Source organism: Lepus europaeus, chromosome 11, assembly GCF_033115175.1.
Source record: "Lepus europaeus isolate LE1 chromosome 11, mLepTim1.pri, whole genome shotgun sequence".
Taxonomy (NCBI): domain Eukaryota; kingdom Metazoa; phylum Chordata; class Mammalia; order Lagomorpha; family Leporidae; genus Lepus; species Lepus europaeus.
This window is the reverse complement of record NC_084837.1, coordinates 53,770,644-53,794,885: the sequence shown is the minus strand read 5'-3', so window position 1 is coordinate 53,794,885 and position 24,242 is coordinate 53,770,644. Positions and strand designations below refer to the sequence as shown.

The window sequence follows — 24,242 nt, the reverse complement described above, 5'->3', positions numbered from 1 at the left end:
CACATGGGATGCAGTTACCGCAGGCGGCGGCTTTACCCGCTACATCACAGTGTCGGCCCCTTTATTCAATAAATATTAACAATACTAACTGTGTTTTTTCTAAGTACTGAAGATATGCTATGACCAAAATAGAGTGCGTAGGTTTGAGTCCCATCTCCACCCCCGACTCCAATTTCCTGCTAGCAGGCACTCTCGGAAACATCAGCTCAAGGAGTAAGGTCCCTGCCATTCATGTGGGAAGCCAGGGCTAAGCTGCTGGCTTTCAGTGTCATCCTAACTCAGCTCCAGTCATTGAGGGCATTTGGGAATTGGCCAGGAAAATGGAAGTGATTCTCTCTCTCTCTGTCTCCCTCCCTCCCTCCCTCTATCTTGCTTTCTCTGTCTCTGATAAATGAATGAGGGGCTGGCGCTGCAGTATTGTGTGTAAAGCCCCACGGGCACATAGCTGGCCTGTGGCACCAGCATCCCATAGAGGCACCAATTCAGGTCCTGGCTGTTCCATTTCTGATCCAGCTCTCTGCTAATGTGCCTGGGGAAGCAATGAAGGCTGGCCAAAGTGCATGGGCTCCTGTCGGACTGGCCCAGCTCCTGCCCTTGTGGCCATTTGGGAAGCGAACCAGTGGATGGAAGACCTCTTTCTCTCTGTCTCTCTGTAATTCTGCCTTTCAAGTAAAATAAATAAATGAAAAATTAAGAAATAAACCTCTAGCCACAGGAAGGTTACATTCTAGCAGGAGACAGTTTTGGAATGGGAAGCCCTCCTAGACTCTAGAAGGAAATTCTGATTCTGGAATAGATCTGTGATCATCTTAAGTCAGACGGGAAAGTGCAGAATCCACCCCTGAGGCTTTGTATAGTCATAGACATTTACAAAATATTTTCACATCCATTATCTCATTTCATCCTCGTATCAGCTCTATGGAGTACTCAGGGAAGAACACATATCGAGTGTTTGAAGAGGCAAGATCTCACCAAGCTTTTAACCTATCAGTTGAAAACACTAAGCAAAGACACAGGTTTTCTGTGTCATGGTTTGATTTCCATTACCCTACCAGTATCTCTCTCTCTCTCTCTCTCTCTCTCTCTTTTTTTTTTTTTTTTTTTTTTGACAGGCAGAGTTAGACAGTGAGAGAAAGAGACAGAGATACAGAGATAAAGGTCTTCCTTCCGTTGGTTCACCCTCCAAATGGCCGCCACAGCCGGCTGTGCCGATCCAAAGCCAGGAGCCAGGTGCTTCCTCCTGGTCTCCCATGCAGGCGCAGGGCCCAAGCACTTGGGCCATCCTCCACTGCCTTCCTGGGCCACAGCAGAGAGCTGGACTGGAAGAGGAGCAACCGGGACAGAATCCAGCGCCCCAAACCGGGACTAGAACCCAGTGTGCCGGCGCCACAGGCGGAGGACTAGCCTAGTGAGCCATGGTGCTGGGCAACCTACCAGTTTCTCATAAAGTTCAGTTTCGCTTACATTCACTTCCCATTTTTTTTAAATCTAGATCACCCCATTTCATATGATGCCTGAATAATCTTCTCCACCATTCCCTACCTAGCCCAGGCTTTTTTTAAAAGCCCCTCCAGGCAGGCAGTTAAGATAAGAATTAAGGTGCCCACATACCTGAATATGAGATCCAGTTCCAGCTCTAAACCCCAACTTCATGCTAGTGCAGAATCCGGGAGGCACATGGGAGATGTAGATGGGTTCTTGACTCCTGACTGTACGGGCCCAACCTTGGCCATATAAGCATCTAGGGAGTAAACCAGTGGAATAGAGTGCACACACACACACACCCTCTCTTAAATAAATAAATAAACAAACAAACAAACAAATACGTAAATAAATAACAGGGGGTGGAATTGCGGCATTAGTGGGTAAAGCCACCACCTGCAATGCCCACATACCATATGGGTACTGGTTCAAGACCTGGTTGCTCCATTTCCAATCCAGCTCCCTTCTAATGCACCTGGGAAAACAGTAGAAGATGGTCCAAGTGCAGTGGCCCCTTGTACCTGTGTGGGAGATCTGGAAGAAGCTCCTAACATCAGACTGAGCTGAGCCTGAGTGACTTAATACTTCCAACTCTGAACCATTTATAGTGCCAAACTGTCACTTTCACTAATGCTGTATCATGTTAGACAATAACCTTAAAGATGGGGTTTTGTTGTTGTTTTGGCTGTTATCCCATTTATTAAAATATTATTTTCAATTATTATTTATTAAATTAATAAATTTATTATTTATTAAATTATTAAATAATATTTATTTAAAATATTAAAATAGGACAGCAGGAGCCAGCACTGTGGCATAGCAGGTAAAGCCGCCCCCTGCAGTGCCAACATCCCATAGGGGCACCAGTTTGAGACCCAGCTGCTCCATTTCTGATCCAGCTCTCTGCTATGAACTGGAAAAGCAGTGGAAGATGGCCCAAGTCCTTGGGCCCCTGCACCCTCATTGGAAGACCCGGAGGAAGCTCCTGGCTCCTGGCTTCAGATTGGTGTAGCTTCAGCCATTGCGGCCAATTGGGGAGTGAACCAGTGGGTGGAAGACCTCTCCTCTCTCTCTCTCTCTCTCTCTCTCTCTCTCTGCCTCTCTCTCTGTGTGTGTAACTCTGACTTTCAGATAAATAAAGAAATATTTTTAAAAAATAGGACAGCATAGCATAAAGATTCAAATGGCTCCATGTGCCATTTTAAAATTCATCCCAGCTGTAGACTGAGTGATTTGCAGGTTGGACAGACTGCCAAGGTCCAAAAGCTTCAGCATTGCATTATTGTCAGGATCAGGATCAATGGTCTCCGTATCCAGAACTGAGACCTCAGGAACAAAATTCTCTCTCCTTTCTCTCTCCTCCTCCTGAATCCACCCCATCAGGGCTGTGACAGACCCTGCTATCTTGCGGTAGAGTTTCTTGGTGAGGATGAGTGCGATCTCCCCACACACCCACTTGTTGATGTGGCAGTCATTGCCCAGGCAGGTGTGGTACTGCTCAATGAAGACCCAGGCTCCTTTCTTCACAGCTGAGGTGTTGGCTGTCCTGAGAAAAAGAGCCAGATAGGCTTTTATGGAACTGTAAGCTCTTTCAAACAGATGTGTTCAAGTTATACTTAACGTTGAAAGAGTGGGGCTAGCACTGTGGTGCAGCAGGTTAAGCTGCTGCCTGCGATGACAAAATCCCATACTGGAGTGTTGGTTTGAATCTGGCTGCTCCACTTCCAATCCAGCTCCCTGCTCATGTGCCAAGGAAGGCAGTGGAAGATGGCCCAAGTGCTGGGGTCCCTGCCACCTACATGGAGGCACAGTTGGAGTTCCTGGCTTCTGGCTTCAACTTTATCCAGCCCTGGCCATTGTGGCCATTTGGGGAGTAAACCAGTTGACAGAAGTCTCTCTCTCTCTCTCTCTCTCTCTCTCTCTTTCAAATAAATAAATAAATCTTTGTAAAAAGATAACTGTGTTTGGGGCCGGTGCTGTGGCATAGTGGGTGGGGCTGCCACCTGCAGTACCCACATCCCATATGGACACCAGTTCAAGACCCGGCTGCTCCACTTCTGATCCAGCTCTCTGCTGTGTCCTGAGAAAGCAGTGGAAGATGGCCCAAGTCCTCAGGCCCCTGCACCCATGTGGGAGACCAGAGGAAGCTCCTGGCTCCTGGCTTTAGATCAGCACAGCTCTGGCTATTGTGGCCAATTGGGGAGTGAACCAGCAGATGGAGGACTTCTCTCTCTCTCTCTCTCTGCCTCTCCTTCTCTCCCTATGTAACTCTTTCAAGTAAAATAAATAAATCTTTTTTCAAAAAAAGATAGCTGTGTTTTAAAAAATTGATTATAAAAAACTATTTATACACAAAGAATTTTCTTAATTTAAGTGCTTATGGGTTATGCACCAAGAATGAAACAAGACTAGTTCATCTTATACAAAGGAGATTTGCTTCATTTCTTTATTTTTTAACCCAAAACAAACATGTGAGCTTCATGAAATCTTGACCTTTATTGGTTCCAAACACCTGTGTGTACTCAGAATTTAACACATAATAAGCACATAATAAATGCTTGTTAATTACATGGATTTAAGAAAAAGGATAAAGCAATTCTATTTTGGAGAGACCACAGATACACACACTGATACGCACATTTTCTTTCTCTCTCACTTCTCCTGTATTAACCACCCCTCTCCCTGAAGTTCAGTTCCTGAGAAGGAAGAGATCAGATATCTCCACAAAGAGGAAGCTTTCTTGGGCTCTCTTAAATATTTATCTAACTTCTGTGTCTCATTACTCAAATCACAGGAGAAAACAGAAACAGATACAGGTAGAATTAGATGTAGCAAAGTAGGTGCCTCCCAAGTAACACACTGGGGAACTATGAAATCTATTCAGGAGAGACTTGTAAACTCTTAATGATCATTGATATAAATAGCACATTTCATTTGGAAGGAAATTTCTGGAGCCACATAGAATCCTATCTCTGAGTGACTGAGTTTTTAGATTGTGTAAGTGAGATTCTTGAGTCTGGAGTTTCTCTCACGTACTCCTCCAGGAGCCCAATCCCAGCAAGAAGGTGAGGAAAGCCATCTGCCGGCCACGGCGTATCGCCAACCCTGTGCATTCCCGCTGGCAGATGCTAAGAGTGTGGGGTTCTCCTGCAAATCCTCGAATCCTTTGTTCTGGTGTTCTTGGCAGGAAACATGTGTTGGATCCTGCACATCTCTTTCCCCAGCACAATTTCAAAGAGTGCCCATGTGACACAGTCACATTCAGGAATCACCCAAGAATCACAGAAGCCTGACTGTACAGTTCACTTTGGGAAAATGGTGTTCAGATGTCTTGGATACTGGGGGGAAGACATTAAATTTCCTCCACTTAGAATACATTGTGAGCCACACACCACTTTATAAATTTAATCAGTGAAGTTTTGACAGATTAATTTTTAACAGGAGCAATTAAAGTGCATTGTTGTATTTTCAGAGTTGTTGACAAGTGAAAACTGAGAAAGAAATGTATAGGTTTCTTTTCCTTTGGGTTTACATACAGATTAACTTTAAAACTTAAAAATATAAAGAAGAAGAAATCCTGTATTCATGATGTTAAAATAGTCTTCCCTGGGCGAGGGTTTAAATTTCTGCAGGTCGTTGGGGTTGTGGAGAGGGGTCTGGCTGCCTCCTCAGCTTGCTGGATTTCCCAGCTCTTTGTTTCTCCTCTTTGCCAGCTGCCCATATCTCTTGAGGTGGATAGCAAGAAGAAGGAAGGAAATTTACGTTTGCATTTGAGCAACCAATGAATGTACTTTAGCTCAGAGGCAACGGCAATGGATGCAGCCAGTTTTCAAATTATCAGTGAAGTCTGGTATCCACCTTGCTCTAACCCAGGTAATGAATGTTTCAGTGCAGCACAAATAATGTCAACAAGGTCTTGCACATGATGAAGTCAAATGCTGATCAGATGGAATTAAAGATTTAGGAATTCTGCTTCCAGGCCATGCACCATGGGTTAGACTTGTATTTCTCTTCTGAGTGCCACAACTTCCTGGTCTGTGAGGAGGGTACGTTCATTCTGCGCAAGTCTGCCTACTGCTTTCAAATATCCCAAAATAATTTTTACCAAGTAGTATTTATCATGCCATCTGTACTACATAGATTTAAGTTATTCCTAACGGCAGTAAAGATCTTTTGTGTCGCATAACATAGAGCTAACATGCTGCAAAACACACAGCTCATGGGGCCTCAGTCCATGCACATGACTATAAAGATGTAGGTCACAGTCTTGGTTGCTTTTGTAAGTTCCTAGGGGTGGCGTTGTGGCACAGTGGGTTAAGCCACCACTTGAAATCCAGCATCCCACATTTGAAATCCGCACAGCAATCTCTCCGCCTTTCACTTGTCTAGAGAAGCGTCGAGCCTGTGACTATAAAGTGAATTGAAAGGATGTTATCACAAAAACTTAAAAGAAGAAAAGGAAAAAAATGAAGGAGGGAGGGTGGGGTGAGGAAAGCGTCATTGGATTCTTGGAACAATATCTATGAAATTTGTTCTCTATATAATAATAAATTTAAAAATGTATCAGTCATAAAAAAGAATAAAGGTAAGTACCTTTAAAAAAAAAGAAAATGCCTCGTTTACACACCAGCTATTCCACTTCCAATTCAGTTTCTTGCTAATGCATCCTGGGAGACATCAGCCAATGGCTCAAGTGCTTGGGCCTCTGACACCCACAAGGGAGACCCAGATGGAGTTCCAGGCTCTGGGCTTCAGTCTGGCATAGCCTTGATTACTGCAGGCATAAGTAGAAGATCTCTCTCCCTCTCTGTTGCTGTACAGTTACATTTTCTATAAAAAAAAATCTTGATTATTAAATCAGTTTTCAATATTCAAAATATTTTAATACAAGTATACAAAGTTTTGCTGCCAATAAAACATGTATTATTCTGTATTTGCTACAGGTGTAATCAAATATTGAGAAGCAGGCCTCTTGAATTCTGTAGATTGTATAAATGGCATAAGGATGGAATTTTGTAAGTATCTTAATGGTGACATAAATAAATAATATGGTATCCTATTCTACTTTTAAAGTCAATAATTGCTAAATGTGTAATATTGACATTGGCTTACCCAATGAGACATCTGAAATTTAACCAAAAAAATTTAGTATGTACAAACCATCCTGGACCAATGGTTTAAGAAGATTGTGCTGGGAAAATATCCAAGTTTTTGGTCTTGTCTCAACTCTTGATTCAGCCAATAGCAGAAAGGCAACCATTCTAATCATTATTCAATTTAGGTAAAAACAATATGACAATGGAACAAATTACAGAGCTTAGGGATTAATTCTAATATAAATGAAGGCATATAGCTTATATACTCCAGCAATTGATTACCAAGGAGTATTATGTCTCAAGAACCAAGCTATGATGTAGAACACTACACTTTGGCCAAGATGGGGTGGCAGTGGGAAATGGGGAAAATAGGGCTAGTGGGCTACACAAGAAATGGGCAGATACTCTGACCTCAGAATCAGCCCTTAAGGCTTCCTGTTCTGGCTGAAAAGCCCATGAGAGCATTTCAGGCATGAAAAGCCAAGACGCTGCAGCAAAATATGTCCTCCATGAAGGATGTCTGTGAGTGAGACCCCAGTGGAAAGAGGTGGTCATCAAAGGAGGATGTACTTTTCCTTGAAGAGAGGAGAGAACTTCCACTTTGCTTATGGCCTTGTCTAAATACTGAAGGAGTTTGTGGATTCAAAAGGCTTCCATAGCCTAGGCAGCTCATGAAAAGAGCCTTGGGTGATCACTGACATCATACAGAAGAGTGTTAATTGTTAAATTAACAACAGGAGTCACTGTGCACTTACTTCCCATGCAGGACCTCTGTCCTCAATGAGTTGTATTGTGATAATTAACTATAAAACTTATTCTCAGTTTTGTGTATGTGCGTGTGTGAGCAAATTGTTGAAATCTTTACTTAGTCTAGAGTTGATCTTCTGTGTATAAAGTTAATTGAAAATTAATCTTACTGGAGAATGGGACTGGGAACGGGAGAGGGAGGAGGAGGTGGTGTGGGAGTGGGGGTTGGGGACAGGTTGGTGGGAAGAATAACTATATTCCTAAAGTTGTTTATGAAATGTGTACTCCTTAAATAAAAGATTTCTTTGGAGAAAAATAGAGAAGTGACCAAAAGACGTAAGAGCTGCCTTGAGTTATTTGAGACCTGCTACCACCATCAGGAGAGACAAATTAGAGTTAAAATTATCTTGTTAGCTTCAACAAAGTTGAAGTTTACCCGTGGACCTGGAAAGTCCCAGAAACAATGGGTAGAAGTACTAAAGGAGGCAAATGTTGCTCCAAGTAAAAACCTGATCTCCTCAGGAAGAAATGGGCTGAGTGGTTCAGTAAATAAGATTCCACCTGGGAGATGCGACCCCGCGTAAACTAACGGTGGTTTTCAACCCATTTCACAGATTCCTACCTGTGCTGCAGCACTTCCCTAAGAGAGGCAAAACAAGAGCGCTCAGGATTCCTACCCCACAAGCCCAATCTTCTCTGCCTGTCATTGGACTTTTATCTCTAAGAATGCAATTTAGGAGCTATTTTTGACCAGATTTATATTCCATTTTGCTTCAAAGTCAAAGTACATGTTCAAAGTTGACACTTCTATGTAGGCTATCACAGGGGAAATGCTACCAAAAGATGAAACATTTCTAAGGCACAGGGTTACAAGAACACTTGAAATGAAGTGAAGCTTGTTCCAAACCAATCTCCAGATGCGCCAGTGTATCAAGGAGTTACTGGCCTTGCAAATACAATTACGTGAAACCCGTAAATCTCTCTGAACTTCTATTTCCTTGTCTGTAGGAGAGGAAATAACACACATCTACCTACTGTTCAACAGCAATTACAGGGGTGGGTGTTGTGGCCCAGTGAGTTAAGTTGTACCTTAGGATACCCACATCACATGTCTCTCTGCCTTCGAATTCAGCTTCTCACTAATGTACCTGTAAGGCAGCAGATTGAAGCCCAATGCTTCCGTTCCTGACACCTCCGTGGGAGACCTAGATGGAGTTCCTGGCTCCTGGCTTTAGAGTGGGCCTGCCCTGGGTATTGCAGGTATTGAGGGGTGAACCAGCAAATGAAAAATCTCTGTTTCTCTCTGTCACTCTGCCTTTCAAATAAATAAATGAGACCACTAGGAAGACCACAAGAGGGCTGGTGCTGTGGCATAGTGAACTAAGCTTCTGCCTGCAGCCCTGGCCACCCATATGGGTGAGGGTTCGTTTCCCGGCTGCTCCTCTTCCAATCTAGCTCTCTGCCTACTGCCTGGGGAAGCAGCGGAAGATAGCCCAAGTGCTTGGTACCCTTCATGGTACGCTGGTACCCTTCATGGGAGTCCTGGAAAAAACTCCTGTGTCCTGGCTTTGGATCAGCCCGGCTCCAGCCATTGTGGCCATTTGGGGAGTGAATCAGCAAATAGAAGCCCTTCCTCTCCGCCTCAACCTCTCTCTGTCTGTATCTCTACATCTCAAATAACTAAATAAATAATCTTTAAGAAAAAAAAGGAAAACCATATGAGATAATGTATATTAAAAAATCCTTACTGCAATTTTTAGCAAATCATTAGCAAAACCTACAAATGTCCATTATTTGTCATGGGTTCCTCCTGTTTTTCTAACAGCTTTGGATTCCCAGAACAGAACAATGTATTCCGTGACTGAGTTTGTCCTCCTGGGTTTCCCTGGTTCGAGAGAGCTGCAGAGTTGCTTCTTCTCATTGATCCTGCTTCTCTACCTCCTGACTCTGCTGGGAAATGGGGCTATTGTCTGTGCAGTGAAGTGGGACAGTCGGCTCCACACACCCATGTACATCCTCCTGGGAAACTTTGCCTTCCTGGAGATCTGGTACGTTTCCTCCACCGTCCCTAACATGCTGGCCAACATCCTCTCTGAAACAAAGACCATCTCCTTCTCTGGCTGCTTCCTCCAATTCTATTTGTTCTTTTCACTGGGCACAACGGAATGTTTCTTCTTATCTGTTATGGCTTATGACCGGTACCTGGCCATCTGTCGCCCACTGCATTACCCCTCCATCATGACTGGAAAGTTCTGTAAAACCCTGGTCTGTGTGTGCTGGGTGAGTGGATTTCTCTGCTATCCAGTTCCCATTGTGCTTATCTCCCATCTTCCCTTCTGTGGACCGAACATCATTGACCACTTTGTGTGTGACCCAGGACCACTGCTGGCACTCGCCTGCATCCGTTCCCCTTCTGCTGAGCTTGTCTGTTACACCTTCAACTCAGTGATCATCTTCGGGCCCTTTCTCTCCATCTTGGGATCTTACACTCTTGTACTCAGAGCTGTACTTCGTGTTCCCTCTGCTGCTGGTCGAATGAAAGCTTTCTCCACATGTGGGTCCCACCTAATGGTGGTGTCTCTATTCTATGGAACCCTCATGGTGATGTATGTGAGCCCGACCTCGGGAAATCCAGCAGGAATGCAGAAGATCATCACTTTGCTATACTCAGCAGTGACTCCGCTCTTAAATCCCCTGATCTATAGTCTCCGAAACAGAGACATGAAAGATGCCCTAAAGAAAGTCTTGAAGTTACCAGTCAGTCAAAGCTGAGACATCTTTGAGAGAACTGCAGAAGTAGTCCCTTCTCCTCTTAGTTATTTATAACAAAATCAGAGAATAGCTTGAGTGTGTTCTGTTCACAATTAAGTAGAGAAAGAAATTTATTGTTCACAGTTCCTTAACAGTCCTAATTCAGGTCATCATTGATAGCTGCTCGATAAAACATTTTAAACACTCAGGACCTCACTAATTACATACTTAAACACATACACGTAAATGTGTTATTTTCTGTAGTTTGCCTTGATTTGTGTTAACCTTAGCTGGTTAAATAAATCAATTTCATGTTACCTGAGAGCATTTAAGGCATAGAAGGCCAAGACACTGTGGCAAAAAATGGCCTACATGAAAGATCTCTATAAGTGAGATCCCAGTGGAAAGAGGGGACCATCAAAGAAGGAGGTACCTTTCTCTGAAGGGAGGAGAGAACTTCCACTTTGACTATGACCCTGTCTAAATAATGTGGAGTTTGTGGACTTAAAAGGCTTCCATAACCTTGGAAGCTCATAACAAGACACTCAGGTGATCACTGATGTCATGAATAAGTGTCAATTGTTAAATCAACAACAGGAGTCACTGTGCACTTGCTCCCCATGTAGGACCTCTGTCCTTAATGAGTTGTACTATGAGAAATAAGAGTAAAACTAGTCTTCAAACAGTACGTTATACTTTGTATGTCTGTATGGGTGCAAAGTGTTGAAATTTTTACTTAGTATAGAGTTGATCTTCTGTATATAAAGATAATTAAAATGAATCTTGGGACCAGCACTGTGCCATAGCATGTGGGACTGCTGCCTGCAGCGCTGGCATTCCATATGGGCGCTGGTTCAAATCCCGCTGCTCCACTTCTGATCCAGCTCTCTGCTGTGGCCTGGGAAAGCAGTAGAAGAGGCCCAAGTCCTTGGGCCCCTGCGCCCACAAGGGAGACCCAGAAGAAGCTCCTGGCTCTTGACTCCAGCCTTTGCAGCCATCTAGGGAGTGAATCAGCAGATGGAAGACCTCTCTCCCTCTCTCTCACTCTCTGCCTCTGCTTTTCTCCTTCTTTGTTTAACTCTTTAAAGTAAATAAACACAATCTTTAAAAAAAATTTAAAAAATGGATCTTAATGAAGAATGGGATAGGAGAGGGAGTAGGAGGTGGGATGGGAGTGGGGGTGGAAGGGCAGGTATGGGGGGAAGAACCACTATATTCCATAAAGCTCTACCTATGAAATTTATATTTATTAAATAAAAGCTTTCAAAAAGTTTCACATTATTTTATGCCTTTCAAGAGAGCATAATCTTTGAAATTCAGAAACAAATATCCTTAGAGATAATGGGTCAAGGGGCCACCAAAAAAAAAAAAAAAGACCTTAGTAACGGGCATCTTCCATCATTTGAGGCTGTCTTTGACACCAAAACCACAGTATGCTTCATACCTCTGTGGTTCTACCTCTATCATGCAGAAACTAAGTGCAAACCTTGCCTTTTCCCATTTGAAGTCCTCACTCAAACTGTTCCCTTGGGTCTTCTTCCCACTGATCCTCTGTGCAAACCCTGTACTTCAAATGATCAGTCTCCTTAGTTTACCTCAAACACATTTACTCCCAACTGAGTATCTCCACTGCTAGTGCTTGCTCCCCAAATCTGTTGTGACAACTCTAATATCATGTGTAACATATAATAACTGTGTCTTAAACATACTTATTTATATACTGCAGTTTACATGATGTGGCTCTCAAAGGTTACTTTGGGCAGAGTCCCTGGTAGAAAAATATTCAGAGAAAATTATGCCAAGGACAAATTCCACTTTTGTACCCAAATCCTATGCTGAAACAGAGAGACCATCAGCTGAGAGACCAATCTGGTTCAAAGGAGAGAATGCCCTTTCAGTGATGCTCACTTCGGGATAGTTAGGAGCAGGGTGAGGGGGAGGCCGGTCAGAGCCAGGGATGAAGTGTTCTAATGCCCTGTTTCCCAAATCCTCCCACCACAGCATGTTTGGTAACTGTGCTCAAGACAACAGATTCATTTGTGACAATGTTTCTTTGACATTCAACGTTTTATCTTAAAAATTGTCACACCTTGTACTTCCCAATCCATGCACATATGTATTTTTTACAATCCAAAATGATCTAAGCAAAACAGCCCTTCAAGAAGACATTTAATCAGATGCCATATGCCATGGCACAAAAATCACATACCCCATTTGGAAAACAAACTTAAAGAGACCGCAGGGTCTACCTAGACTTAGTGTAGCACATTTATATTTGATAATCCCTATAGATCCATTTGTCAACAACATGAATAAAATCCCCAGGCAAGAAGACAGTCCCCAGGGCCACACAGCAAGTTATAGAATCGCATGAAGAGAGACCTGAATAGTCTCAAGAATGGCTAAAATGAGGCATTAATTAGGACCAATACAAGGTTTCTACACATTCTGTGAGAAATGCGTCACTGGAACCATCAGGTGCAACAGAAGTGAAAAATGTCAGGCATGAAGTTCTCACACAAGACTCCATGTTAGAGCCACTGAAGAAGAGAATCTTTGTGTAGGAGACACCTCCTAGGACAGACACTGTTGCTATAAGTCACAGGTGGGTCTGCTCACCTATATGTTTGTTCATCCACTATACCCTAAGAGGCTAAGTCTCAAAGAGTATTGGTTTCCACGTAAGCACAAGAAATAAAAGAAAAAATTCCATCAGAATGTTTAGATCACTGTGGAATTGGCATGTTCCAAAATAAATGCTGTAAATGCTGTCAAAGTCATCCACAGGTTCTTCCCTTCTCAGAAATGTTTAAAGTACCAGGAATGTTGTGGTTTTGTGGAAATTTGGGTCAAAATAGGGAACCAGCTTTATCCACCTGAACTGAAACCAAAATAAATTGGGATTTTTTTTTTTTTTTTGGTCTCTTCTCTTACTTCTTTCCTGTCCAGTCTGTTGATCATCTGCACATGCAGGAGAAGGAGCATTTTAAAAAGAAGGGAGATGGAATGGGTGTTTAATGCAGTAGTTAGGATGCTGTGTGGGATGCCCACATGCCATACCAGAGTACCTGGTTGCAGTCCCAGCTCCCCTGTTTCTGATTCTAGCTTCCTGCTAATGCACACCGTGGGCCCCCGTTACCCAGGTAGGAGATCTGGATCGAGTCCAGGGCTCCCCGTTTGGCGTGCTCCAGCTCTAGCAGTAGCAGGCTCTGAGGGATGAACCAGAGGATGGAAGATCTGTCTCACTCTCTGTCTCCCTCATCCTTTCAAATCATTAATGTTCTAAAAGTTCTACAGAAGAAAGGATAAAATCAAATCATTGTTTATAAAGACTAATATCTCACATAGAACTTAGCAGTGAAGCTGTTAGCAATCTTTATCTTCATGACACCACCGGAAATTATCTGTAAAATCCATTTACCATGATTTCTCTGCAGTTAATAGTTTCTCTGCAAGAATTTTTGTTGGCTTGCTTGTTTTTAATGCCAGCAAGGGTGTTCTCGGATACAAAAAAATGAATCTTGGCCTTGTGCATGTTGATTCAGACTCAAAGTCTGTGAATCTGACTTCGCAGTCATCATTGCTGCTGCTGTACTCCAAGGGTAAGTGACTGCTCTCTGCAGCTCGGCTTTCTTGTATTGGTAAGGAGAGAGGTTTCTTTTTGGAAAGACAGAGAATGTGTAGCATTCCCACAGTTAAGAAGCATCCTTTTAGAACGTCTCACCAAAATGACCATCAATGCAAGTTAGTTTGGCTCTTCATAATCATCCTAGATTAAAAAATTAAAATCACTGGGGCCGGTGCTGTGGCACAGTAGGTTAAGCATCCGCCTGTGGCACTGGCATCCCATATGAGCACCAGTTTGAGTCCCAGCTGCTCCATTTCCAATCCAGTTCCCTGCTGATGGCCTGGGAAGGTAGTGGAAGATGGTCTAGGTACTTGGGCCCCTGCACTCACGTGGGGGACCTAGAGGAAGCTCTTAGCTCCTGGCTTCAGATCGGCCCAATTCTGGCCATCGCAGCCAGTTGGGGAATGAACCAGCAGATGGAAGACCTCTCTCGCTCGCTCGCTTGCTCTGTCTCTCTGTCTGTAACTATGCCTCTCAAGTAGATAAATAAATCTTTAAAAAATAAAATCATTAATCTTCATTATTCCACCTCTTTCTCTTCTTTTTTCCCCACCAAATTACAATCTGCTTTCACATAAGCAGATCAGTAGGAAGGTTCTGTTGCATCTAGATAGGTAGAATCATAGTTCACTTTGTGCCTTACTAATTATTTGAACCTTCAGTAGCTGCCAAATCATAGTATATCTACCTTATTTAATGTAAGTCACTAAACAGAGGGATTTTTCTATTTCATTCTGTTTAATGAATGCTATAAAGATACCACTTCTATTAGAAAAACTAAGACTAATTCACTTCTTAATCAAAAAGTTTAAAGGTATCTTGATGAGAATTTTCTGCAAAGCTGTCATGCACTCTTTTCTCTGAGGGGGGTTTGTGTGTATGTGTATGTGCATGTTTGTGTGGGTGCACATGTGTATACATTTACATCTTTGGTGGCAATGTTCTACCAGGAAAAAGGAGGGATTGAGTCTCTTGTATCTTATCATCTTGAATATTGAGTGCAATTTTTTAAATGGACCAAAGTAAAATCTTGCAAACTGTGAATTTAAGAAAAAGTTCTGTGTCCAGTAATAAGAACTTTAAGAGAGAATCTCTATAATGTTAATTTTAATCTTCTGTATACAGTGTATGTTATATTCATCTTTCATGAAATATCACCTTTAAAATATATACAAAGTGTGATAATTGACATACAAAAGTAATCATGAAGGAATGAGTAACAGCGGCTTTTATTGCCACAAATACATATAGTTATACATGAGCAGTGATACCACATAAATGTCTTTAAATACCAAAATGTACATATGTAAACAATTTCATAATCTGAATATCCTTGTCTCACAAAAAAGTGATAGAAAATAAATTCTTCTAATGGAAACTACTCCAGAAAGAATCCAAAATACTGGCAAGGCATCAACCATTAAAATCTGAAAAAAGTCTCAGATCCAAATATATTAAAAATGATGGCACGTATGTCTACATTTTGAGGTGAACAGCACTAACTAATTGCTATTTATGAACAGTTTTCACAAAAACAAATTAGAGATAAAACAGACCATTTTGTCCTATTTCAAGATTTCTTTATCCCAAAAGAAGATAAAATCTGACTAACTTTTGCCCATGGCCACAGAAAGTTCAACCCAGAATGTACAGCTATAGATTAATGACTGATTCAGAATAGTGCAGGATTTGGCCAAAACTTGTTTTAGAGCATTCATTCATTTGCTTCCATGAGTCAAACTCTCCTCCAAGAAAAGATTCAAGAAGCTTCAGCAGCCAAGCGTATTGTTATTGTCTCCTGTCTTCTCTCCACAGTGTGGGTATCATGAATAAATCAGGGATATCTACGGTGACGTACTTTGTCATGCTGGGCTTTCCTGGTCCCTGGAAAACGCAGATCATCCTTTTCTCAGTGATTTTGTTGATCTACGTCCTGACTCTGACTGGGAACATGGCCATCATTTGTGCTGTGAGGTGGGACCACCGACTCCATACCCCCATGTACATGCTCCTGGCTAACTTCTCCTTCCTAGAGATCTGGTATGTGACCTGCACAGTCCCCAACATGCTGGTCAATTTTCTCTCCAAAACTAAGACCATCTCCTTCTCCGGATGCTTCACCCAGTTTTACTTCTTTTTTTCCTTGGGCACAACTGAATGCTTCTTCCTCAGCGTCATGGCTTATGATCGGTACCTGGCCATCTGCCGCCCCCTGCACTACCCCACCATCATGACTGGCCAGCGCTGCGGCATTTTGATAGCTCTTTGTTGGTTCATGGGTTTCGTTGCACATTCAGTTCCTATATTCTTCATTTCTCAACTACCCTTCTGTGGTCCCAACATCATTGATCACTTCCTGTGTGATGTCGAACCACTGATGGCATTATCCTGTGGCCCTGCACCCATCATAGAGTGTGTATTCCATTCTGTGAGCACTCTTATCATCATTCTCACTGTTCTGTACATCCTTGGGTCCTATATGCTGGTGCTCAGAGCAGTGCTCCAGGTTCCTTCTTCAGCTGGACAACGAAAGGCCTTCTCCACCTGTGGATCCCACTTGGTGGTGGTATCTCTGTTCTATGGAACCATAATGGTGATGTATGTGAGTCCCACATCTGGCAATTCAGTTACAATGCATAAGATCATCACATTGATATATGCTGTGGTGACACCAGTCTTAAATCCATTCATCTATAGCCTACGCAATAAGGACATGAAAAATGCCCTCCATCATGTTCTTTTTGGAATGAGGATTTTCCAAAGTTCATGAATACATTTTTCATAAACTAATGACTCTCTTTCTGTAAGAGGAAGAATACTCATAGCCATCACAGTCTTTTTGCGCAAAACAAAACTCATTATGTGCCTGATCCTATTGTGATAAGTTCTACTTTCAAAACTGTATTCAAAAGAGAATTGAAAATGAATCTTGATGTGAATGAAGGGGAGAGGGAGCAGGAGAAGGGAAGGTTTTGGGTGGGAGGGAAGTTATGGGGGAGAGCCATTGTAATCCATAAGCTGTACTTTGGAAATTTATATTCATTAAATAAAAATTTTTTTTAAAAAATGTATTCAAAGGAACAGACTGACAGCCAACAAATAATCTTAGAATCTTAATATCTACTTCTAGGGAGATTTTGATTTTCTATTGTGCAAACTCTATCTGTCCAGTTTTGTTAGGTGATATGAATCAAATTGGTTGTTTATATGACTATGATATTGTTAATAAGATATCTAGGAGGTGAGTTTTCATGCAGTGGTTAATAGGCCACTTGGGAGTCTCAGATCCATTAGCACAATGCCTAGGTCTGAGACTCAGCTCCATTTCTTATTTCATCTTCATGATAATGTGCACTCTCGCAGGCAATGGATGATGACTCAAGTAATTGGGTCCCTACCATCCACATAGGAGACCTGGATTGATTTTCTGAAACCCTGACCCAGCCTTGCCCAAACTGGCCCAACCCTAGTTGTTGCAAGTATTTGAAGTATATACCAGGTGTTGGAAGGTCTCTGTCTCTCTCTCTCTCCACCCCTCTACCATGTCCTGTAAGTGTGTGTGTGTGTGTGTGTGTCTATTGTCTGTCTGCCTTTCAAATAAAAAGATAGACAACAAAATGCTTATTGTCCTAGATTCTTGTAAGCACATCATTTCTTAGATTCATAAGCGATTGTGAATCCAGTTTCACAAATCTTACTTCATCATTTTCATCAAGAGTACGCAAGGGGAGGTGAGAAATAAGACCAAAGTTACTGCTTGTGATGCCAACATCCCAAATCAGAGCACAGGTTGGAGTCTGGCTGCTCCATCCCAATCCAGCCCCTAGCTAATGCTCCTCAGAAGGAGGTGGGAGATACCACAAGTGCTTGAGATGGAAGACACAGATGCACTTTCTGGATCCTGCTTTGGCCTGGCCCAGCACTGTCTGTTGCAGTTATTGGGGGAATGAACCAATGGATGGAAGATCTCTCTCTCTCTCTCTCTCTTGTAACTCTGCTTTTTCAAATAAATAAACCTTTAAAAATGGGAAAAAATCAATTTCATTTACTGCTAACAGTGAAAATTTCTCCTTGCTCATCCCTATCACCTTTCCCTAAGCTCTCTTGTCTTTTTCTCTTTTTTATTTTATTTAAGTTATATACAGATTTAGGAACATAGTGATACTTTCCACCTCCCTGCTCCCACCCATGCTAAAACCCTTCTCCCTCCTCCCTCTTCCATTCCCACTCTTAATTTTACAAAGATCTACTTTCAGTTTACTAAATGATTGTAAACTTAACCCGACAGGAGGCGTTGGTAGTATAGTGGTGAGCATAGCTGCCGTCTTAAGTTATCTTTTAAAGATAGATTAAGAGGACCCTAAGATGAAATTGCTATTTTTTTTTAGAATAAGCAGAAGACCACTTTAAAGAAAACAATGCAGCTAGAGGTGGGTGTTTGGGAAAGCAGTTGAGAAACCACTTAAGATACCTGCATCCCATATTTAAGTGCCTGGGTTCACGTCCCAAGTCTGCTCCCAGTTGCAGCTTCCTGCTAAAGAAGCACTGGGGATTCCTGAAATATTATTGTCCCTGCCACCCATCCCAGATTCAGCCTAGCTTAGTGCCAGCTATAGCAGGCATTTGAAAGTGATCCAATGAAGGCATATATCTCTCTCCTTCCCTCTCTCCCTCTCTCTTTCTGTCTCCACTTCAAATAAATTTTAAAAATTAAGTCTAAATTGATTTTTACATTTGAACTGGTTCCAAATTTGCCATTTTTAGAAAGTGAAATCAGAGTAGAAACAAATAATTTGATTTATTTGATAAAATGACTTCTTTTTTTTAAGGTTTAAGATTTATTTATTTATGTGAAAGGCAGCATTACAGAGAGGCAGAGTGAGAGAGAGAGAGAGAGAGAGGTCTTCCATTGCTGGTTCACTCCCCCAGATGGCCACAATGATAGGAGCTGTGCCAATCCGAAGCCAGGAATCAGGAGCTTCTTCAGGGTTTCCCACATCAGTGCAGGGCCCCAAGGACTTGGGCCATCTTCCACTGCTTTCCCAGGTCATAGCAGAGAGCTCAATCAGAAGTGGGGCAGCCAGGACTCAAATCGATGCCCATATGAGATGTTGGCACTGCAGGCGGTGGCTTTACCTACTTTGCCACAGTGCCGGCCCTGATAAAATGACTTCTGTATATAGACAGTCTTGAAATTCCTCTCACAAAAGTTGATTATTGATTATCAGCTCACTCAAGGCAACTCTTAGCCAGAAACAACCACCAGGTCATTACAGTGAAAGACTCCAAGAACGTGTAGTTGATTTGATTTTCAAATGACAAATACATTTTACTGTTTCTCCAAATTGGCGTATTTCATTTCAGCTAAAGAAGAAAGCTTTGTTCATAACTATTTCAGAATTAAACTCTTAGGTAAAAATATAATTCATTTCACCCATACCCACAGAGAGTAATTTCTTAATAGAAGGCAAGCTCTTTGCAATGGGAAACTTGAAATCTGTATGGTATTTGCCCTTAACGCCTCTGTTTCCTTAACACTGGCCAGTATGCTACAGTGAATTTATTTAATGCTAACACACTAAACTCTGGTAGAGTCCCAAGGGCTGGAAAGAAAATGCACTCCAGGGCAAACTTGAGGAAGCCACTAATTTTACTTGAAGAGAGAGAGAGAGTTTTACAGTAATCCCCATGTGGAAATAGATTTATATCCAATTGGCATGTTCAAGGTCTCAGCAAACACCTAGGAAACAAGTCCCTGGGGTCTCTGGAAATGAAGGAAGTGCAAGAGTCCACATATAATGCCCTTGCCTGGAATTCTGTTCAGGACAGTGAAGAGGATCTGCTCAGTGCTAAGGATATGTCCAACTCCACTGTGCCCATCACCTTCTCCAAGCTGAGCTAGGAAACCATCAACGTAAGAGAAAAGGACTGGCGGTCCATGTGACAGCCACTTTTGTGTTATATTAAGAGAGTGTCTTTTATCTTAAAAATTGATTAGTCACTGTACCTCTGGGAAGACTCAAATAGACAGTATAGCACAAAGAGAATTCAAAAAGTACAAATATAATGGAATTAAGTTTATTTTGGTGTGAAAAAAATGTTTTTAAATCTATGTACACAAAAGATCTTCAAAAACTTCATGGAAATGCATATTATGAAAAAGCTATGTGTGAATTTCAAAATGTTTCCATGCCAATGAACTTATCTTTTTAAAAGATTTTGAAGGTCAGAGTTACAGAGAGAGAGAGAGAGATCTTGCATTCACTTGTTCATTCCCCAAATGGCCACAATGGCCATGCCTGGGGAAGGGGAAAGCCAGGAGCCAGGAACTTCACCCAGATCTCCCACTTGGGTGGCAGGAGCTCAAACACTTGGGCCATCTCCCGCTGCTTTTCCCAAGCCATCAGCAAGGAGCTGGATTGGAAATGGAGAACCAGGACACAAACCAGCACTCCCATTGGATGCTGGTGTCACAGGTGCGCCAAAACTCCAGCCCTTGAACTTCTCTTTTAATTCCATTAAAAAGTACTTCTGCAGTTTGGTGTGAAACTCCCCCATGTGTATACAGGACATAGAGTCAATGGATGAAAAGTCATGCCCCCCTCTCTAAGTCACTTGTAAAATACCAGTTAGAATAGATTATCTGTACTATTTCTTCCAACTTTATGATCTTACCTCAGATGATTTTTTTTTTTAAAACAGTCTCACTTGCCAGGAATAGTAGGGTGAGAGGGTTCACGTCTCAGGTTACCTGAAAAGATAATATACTAAGGGAGGGACATTTATTGAAGGCTATGTAATCAAGCTGTCACAGCTTGGCTGATGGATGGGTGGGCTTATTGGTTGACTGATTGGTTAGTTGGCCATTTGGTTGGTCGATTTTGCACTGAAAATGCATTTGTGAAAAGAACTGATTTCCTAGAACTGTAATTAAAATGATTTATGAATCTCAAAAGCATGAGAAACAGTGGAATGAACACATCAGATGGTGAATATTCACCACTGATAACCTAACTATTCCCAGAAAGTTAATTTTAGAAGTTGTGGATGGTGTGGTTATGCAGAATTAAGTGAACTCAATTTATTTAATCAATGCAAAAACCCTGAGAATTGATTACTTGGACTTGCCTTACAAGATTTCCATTTTGGTCACTCAAGTTTCTCCAAAGACAGCGGAAAAAAAATAATGTTACTGCTAATTCATCTGATACAGGTTATGGTGGTAGAAAAGATGAAATGTGATATGAAATTGTCAGTGTTTAACCGAGTGTCCTGGACTGCTATTCAGAACGAAGGCACGGTCCATTTCTTACAACAAGAGACAGAAAGCTTGATCTCCTGATTCTGCTACCTGGTTTAAATCTGTCAGCCTGGACTTAGCTCCTCACCTGGAGCAGAGAAAGTGGTTTATAAACACTTCATAAATAACAGGCTGGGGTTACCTATTGAGTAAAGGAACTGTCTTCTGAATTCACCGCTGATTGAAAGCTAAACAGCTTTAGAATTTGGTTATTCGAAATCATCTTTTTTTATGAGTCCTTTGTTTAAAAACCACTAACATGAACTAGTACAGTTGACGTTCAAATGTTTATTCCTTAGTATCATCAATGATCCTTCCTCCAAATCAGTACTCTTTGTTCCCTTTCATATTTCCTCCAATCTTGACAAAGAATACAGAAGCCAAGAGGTCTAAAATTAACCAAAAAACCAATGTCAAAACTACCATTTTTTGTTAACACCTAAAGAGTGAATTTTAAATACTAATCAACTACACGATTACTCTGTTGTCTAAACACATACATTTGCACATTTTATTTTTTTGTAGCTCTTAAATACATAAATTTATTGCTAATAAAAAGTGCATGTCCCTTTCCTTTCAATTATTAAAATTAATTCTAATAGATAAAATTGCAAATTTCAACCCATTTGATTCCAGATCCCTTTAGGAAATCATTTTACTTGTTTCATTTTTCAGTGTCCTTTAGTTTCTAGTTTTCTTTTATTTTCTTCTTTTTTTTAATTTATTTATTTGAAAGAGCTACAAAGAGAGATCTTCCGTCTGCTGGTTCACTCCCCAGATGGCCACAACGGCGGCTCTGGGCTACACCAAAAACAGGAGCCAAGAGCTTCTTCCAGGTCTCCTACATAGGTGGCAGGTGTGCAAACACTTGGGCCATCCTCCACTGTGTTTCCCAGACCATTGGCAGGGAGCTGGATCAGAAGTGAGGCAGCCAGGATATGAACCAGTGCCCATATGGACTGCAGGTAATTCAGGAGGCAACTTGACTTGCTGAGCCACAACACCAGGCACCTCCACTTGTTTCATTACTAATTAGACAAACCCTTTGTTCTGGGGCTGACGCTGCCCCATATTGGGCTAAGCCTCCATCCGTGGTGCCAGCATTCCCTATGAGCCTTGGTTCAAGTTCTGGCTGCTCCACTTCTGATCCAGCTCTCTGCTATGGCCTGAGAAAGCAGTGGAAGATGGTCCAAGTACTTGAACCTCTGCACCCACAAGGGAGACCAGAAGAAGCTCCTACATCCTGGCTTTGGATCAGCCCAGCTCTGGCTGTTGCGGCCATCAGGGGAGTGAACCAGAGGATGGAAGACCTGTGTCTGTGATGGAGACCAACAAAAATAATAAGAACACAAAGAGCCAGCCCTCTCTCTCGCTCTCTCTCTGTAACTCTACCTCTCGAATAAATAAATAAAATCTTTTTAAAATTAAAAAGCATGATGTTTTTATTTCATTTAGATGAAATTTGAATTGAAAAGATTTAACTAGCACAAATAAGAAATTGACAATTAGCTTAATTTTAGCTACTCTAGTGCTTTTTGGGTGGAATAAGTGTTAGAGAACAATGTTTAAAGTCATATTTGTTTCTGGAATTAAGTAATGTGAGGATTGTGCTACGTACAAACAAGATACTAAATACTACTAAATTGTACATTCTTTAAAGGGTGAATTCTATTGTATGTGAATTGTATCTCAATAAGGCTCTTATCTTAAAAGTAAAAGTTCTTTTGTACAGCGTGTGTAAAAATAGGAAAATAAACATGAATAGAGATTTTTTTACAATATTATTCTCACTCTTTAAAGACACCTGGTATAGTGAGGGTTTTTTAGGTAGCACTCAAATGCCTAGAGTGAGATTATAAAGAAAATCCTGAAAGGGAGCACTCAGTGTGAGCAGCAGTCCTGTGTCTTGGACGGATTTATGGCTGTAACAATTAATTCAGTTAGTCGGATTTTTCCCGAAATGCCAGTATCCTGATATCAGGTTTCATCTTGTGGCAGTGCAACTGATTTTGGGGGGTTGTCAAAGTTTTAATCAAACCTCAATTCAGTTATCTTTAAGACACAAGGGTATTACAAAACATTTATGTAAAAATAGAAGTAAAAAGTTATATTAAAATGGAAGCAAAATTTTAATTCTGCTTTGTGCAAAATAAATTGAAATCCGTGCATAGTTGTTTCATAGTATGTATTTTTCATGAACTTTTTTAAGGATTTATTTATTTATTTGAAAGGCAGAATTTACAGAGAGGCACAGGCAGAGAGAGGGAGAGGTCTTCCATCTGCTGGTTCACTCCCCAAATGGCTGCAATTGCCAGAGCCGGGCCCATCCGAAGCCAGGAGCGAAGAGCTTCTTCCAGTCTCCCATTCTGGTCTAGGGGCCCAAGGACTTGGGCCATCTTCTACTGCTTTCCCAGCCCATAGCAGAGAGCTGGATCGGAAGTGGAGCAGCCGGGACTCCAGCTGGTGCCCATACAGGATGCTAGCACTGCAGGTGGCAGCTTTACCTAGTATGCCACAGCACCAGCCCCTTATGAACTTTTGACACCACTAATAAGGCTTTTTTTTAACAAGTTGGACTAAGAGAAAATGGATGACTTTGTGCATGACAATCCATAATGAGCCCTGTAAAAACAAATGAAAAGTTAAAAATATCTTCTTCAGAATCATAGAGGGGAATAAGAAAACAAATTTATCAATTTGTGCTGGGTATAGAAAATTCTAGCTGCATTCTACCAAATAATACTGATTTTTTTAATTTTTTTTATTTGACAAGTAGAGTTATAGACAGTGAGAGAGAGACAGAGAGAAAGGTCTTCCTTCCGTTGGTTCACTCCCCAAATGGCCGCTACCGCCAGCGCCGCGCCTATCTGAAGCCAGGAGCCAGATGCATCTTCCTGGTCTCCCATGTGGGTGCAGGGGTCCAAGCACTTGGGCCATCCTCCACTGCCCTCCCAAGTCACAGCAGAGAGCTGGACTGGAAGAGGAGCAATCGGGACTAGAACCTGGCTCCCATATAGGATGGTGGCGCCACAGGTGGAGGATTAACCAAGTGAGCCACGGCGCCAGCCCAATACTGAGATTTTTGAACTATAATCAGCTCAAGTTTTGGTAGGATTTGTTCCCACGTGGTCTCAGAATATTTCATTTATTCTTCTGTATAGCACAAGTCTGCCCCTCAGTAAAGTCCTTAAAATGTGTAGAAAGTGAGGAAACCTGGGTTATGCACACGCCTTTCTTC

At 41.8% G+C, this 24,242-nt stretch overlaps 3 protein-coding genes across 3 annotated transcripts; 2 read left to right on the top strand and 1 right to left on the bottom strand.

Annotated features, from left to right (window-relative positions):
* Nucleotides 1-2,661: 2,661 nt before the first annotated feature.
* On the bottom strand, nt 2,662-5,538 carry LOC133770521 (small ribosomal subunit protein eS17-like). Its single transcript, XM_062206598.1, has 2 exons — nt 5,471-5,538; nt 2,662-3,028 (listed from the first exon to the last, which is right to left on the bottom strand). Exons 1-2 carry the CDS (start codon nt 5,536-5,538, stop codon nt 2,662-2,664), a joined length of 435 nt encoding a protein of 144 aa, XP_062062582.1.
* Nucleotides 5,539-5,680: 142 nt separating this feature from the next.
* Nucleotides 5,681-10,097, top strand: LOC133770520 (olfactory receptor 11H6-like). Its single transcript, XM_062206597.1, has 2 exons — nt 5,681-5,736; nt 9,086-10,097. The coding sequence occupies exons 1-2, from the start codon at nt 5,681-5,683 to the stop codon at nt 10,095-10,097; spliced, it is 1,068 nt and encodes a 355-aa protein (XP_062062581.1).
* Nucleotides 10,098-15,523: 5,426 nt separating this feature from the next.
* On the top strand, nt 15,524-16,474 carry LOC133769477 (olfactory receptor 11H7-like). The gene has a single exon (XM_062204687.1). The coding sequence runs from the start codon at nt 15,530-15,532 to the stop codon at nt 16,472-16,474; it is 945 nt and encodes a 314-aa protein (XP_062060671.1). The 5' UTR covers nt 15,524-15,529.
* The last annotated feature ends 7,768 nt before the right edge of the window (nt 16,475-24,242 follow it).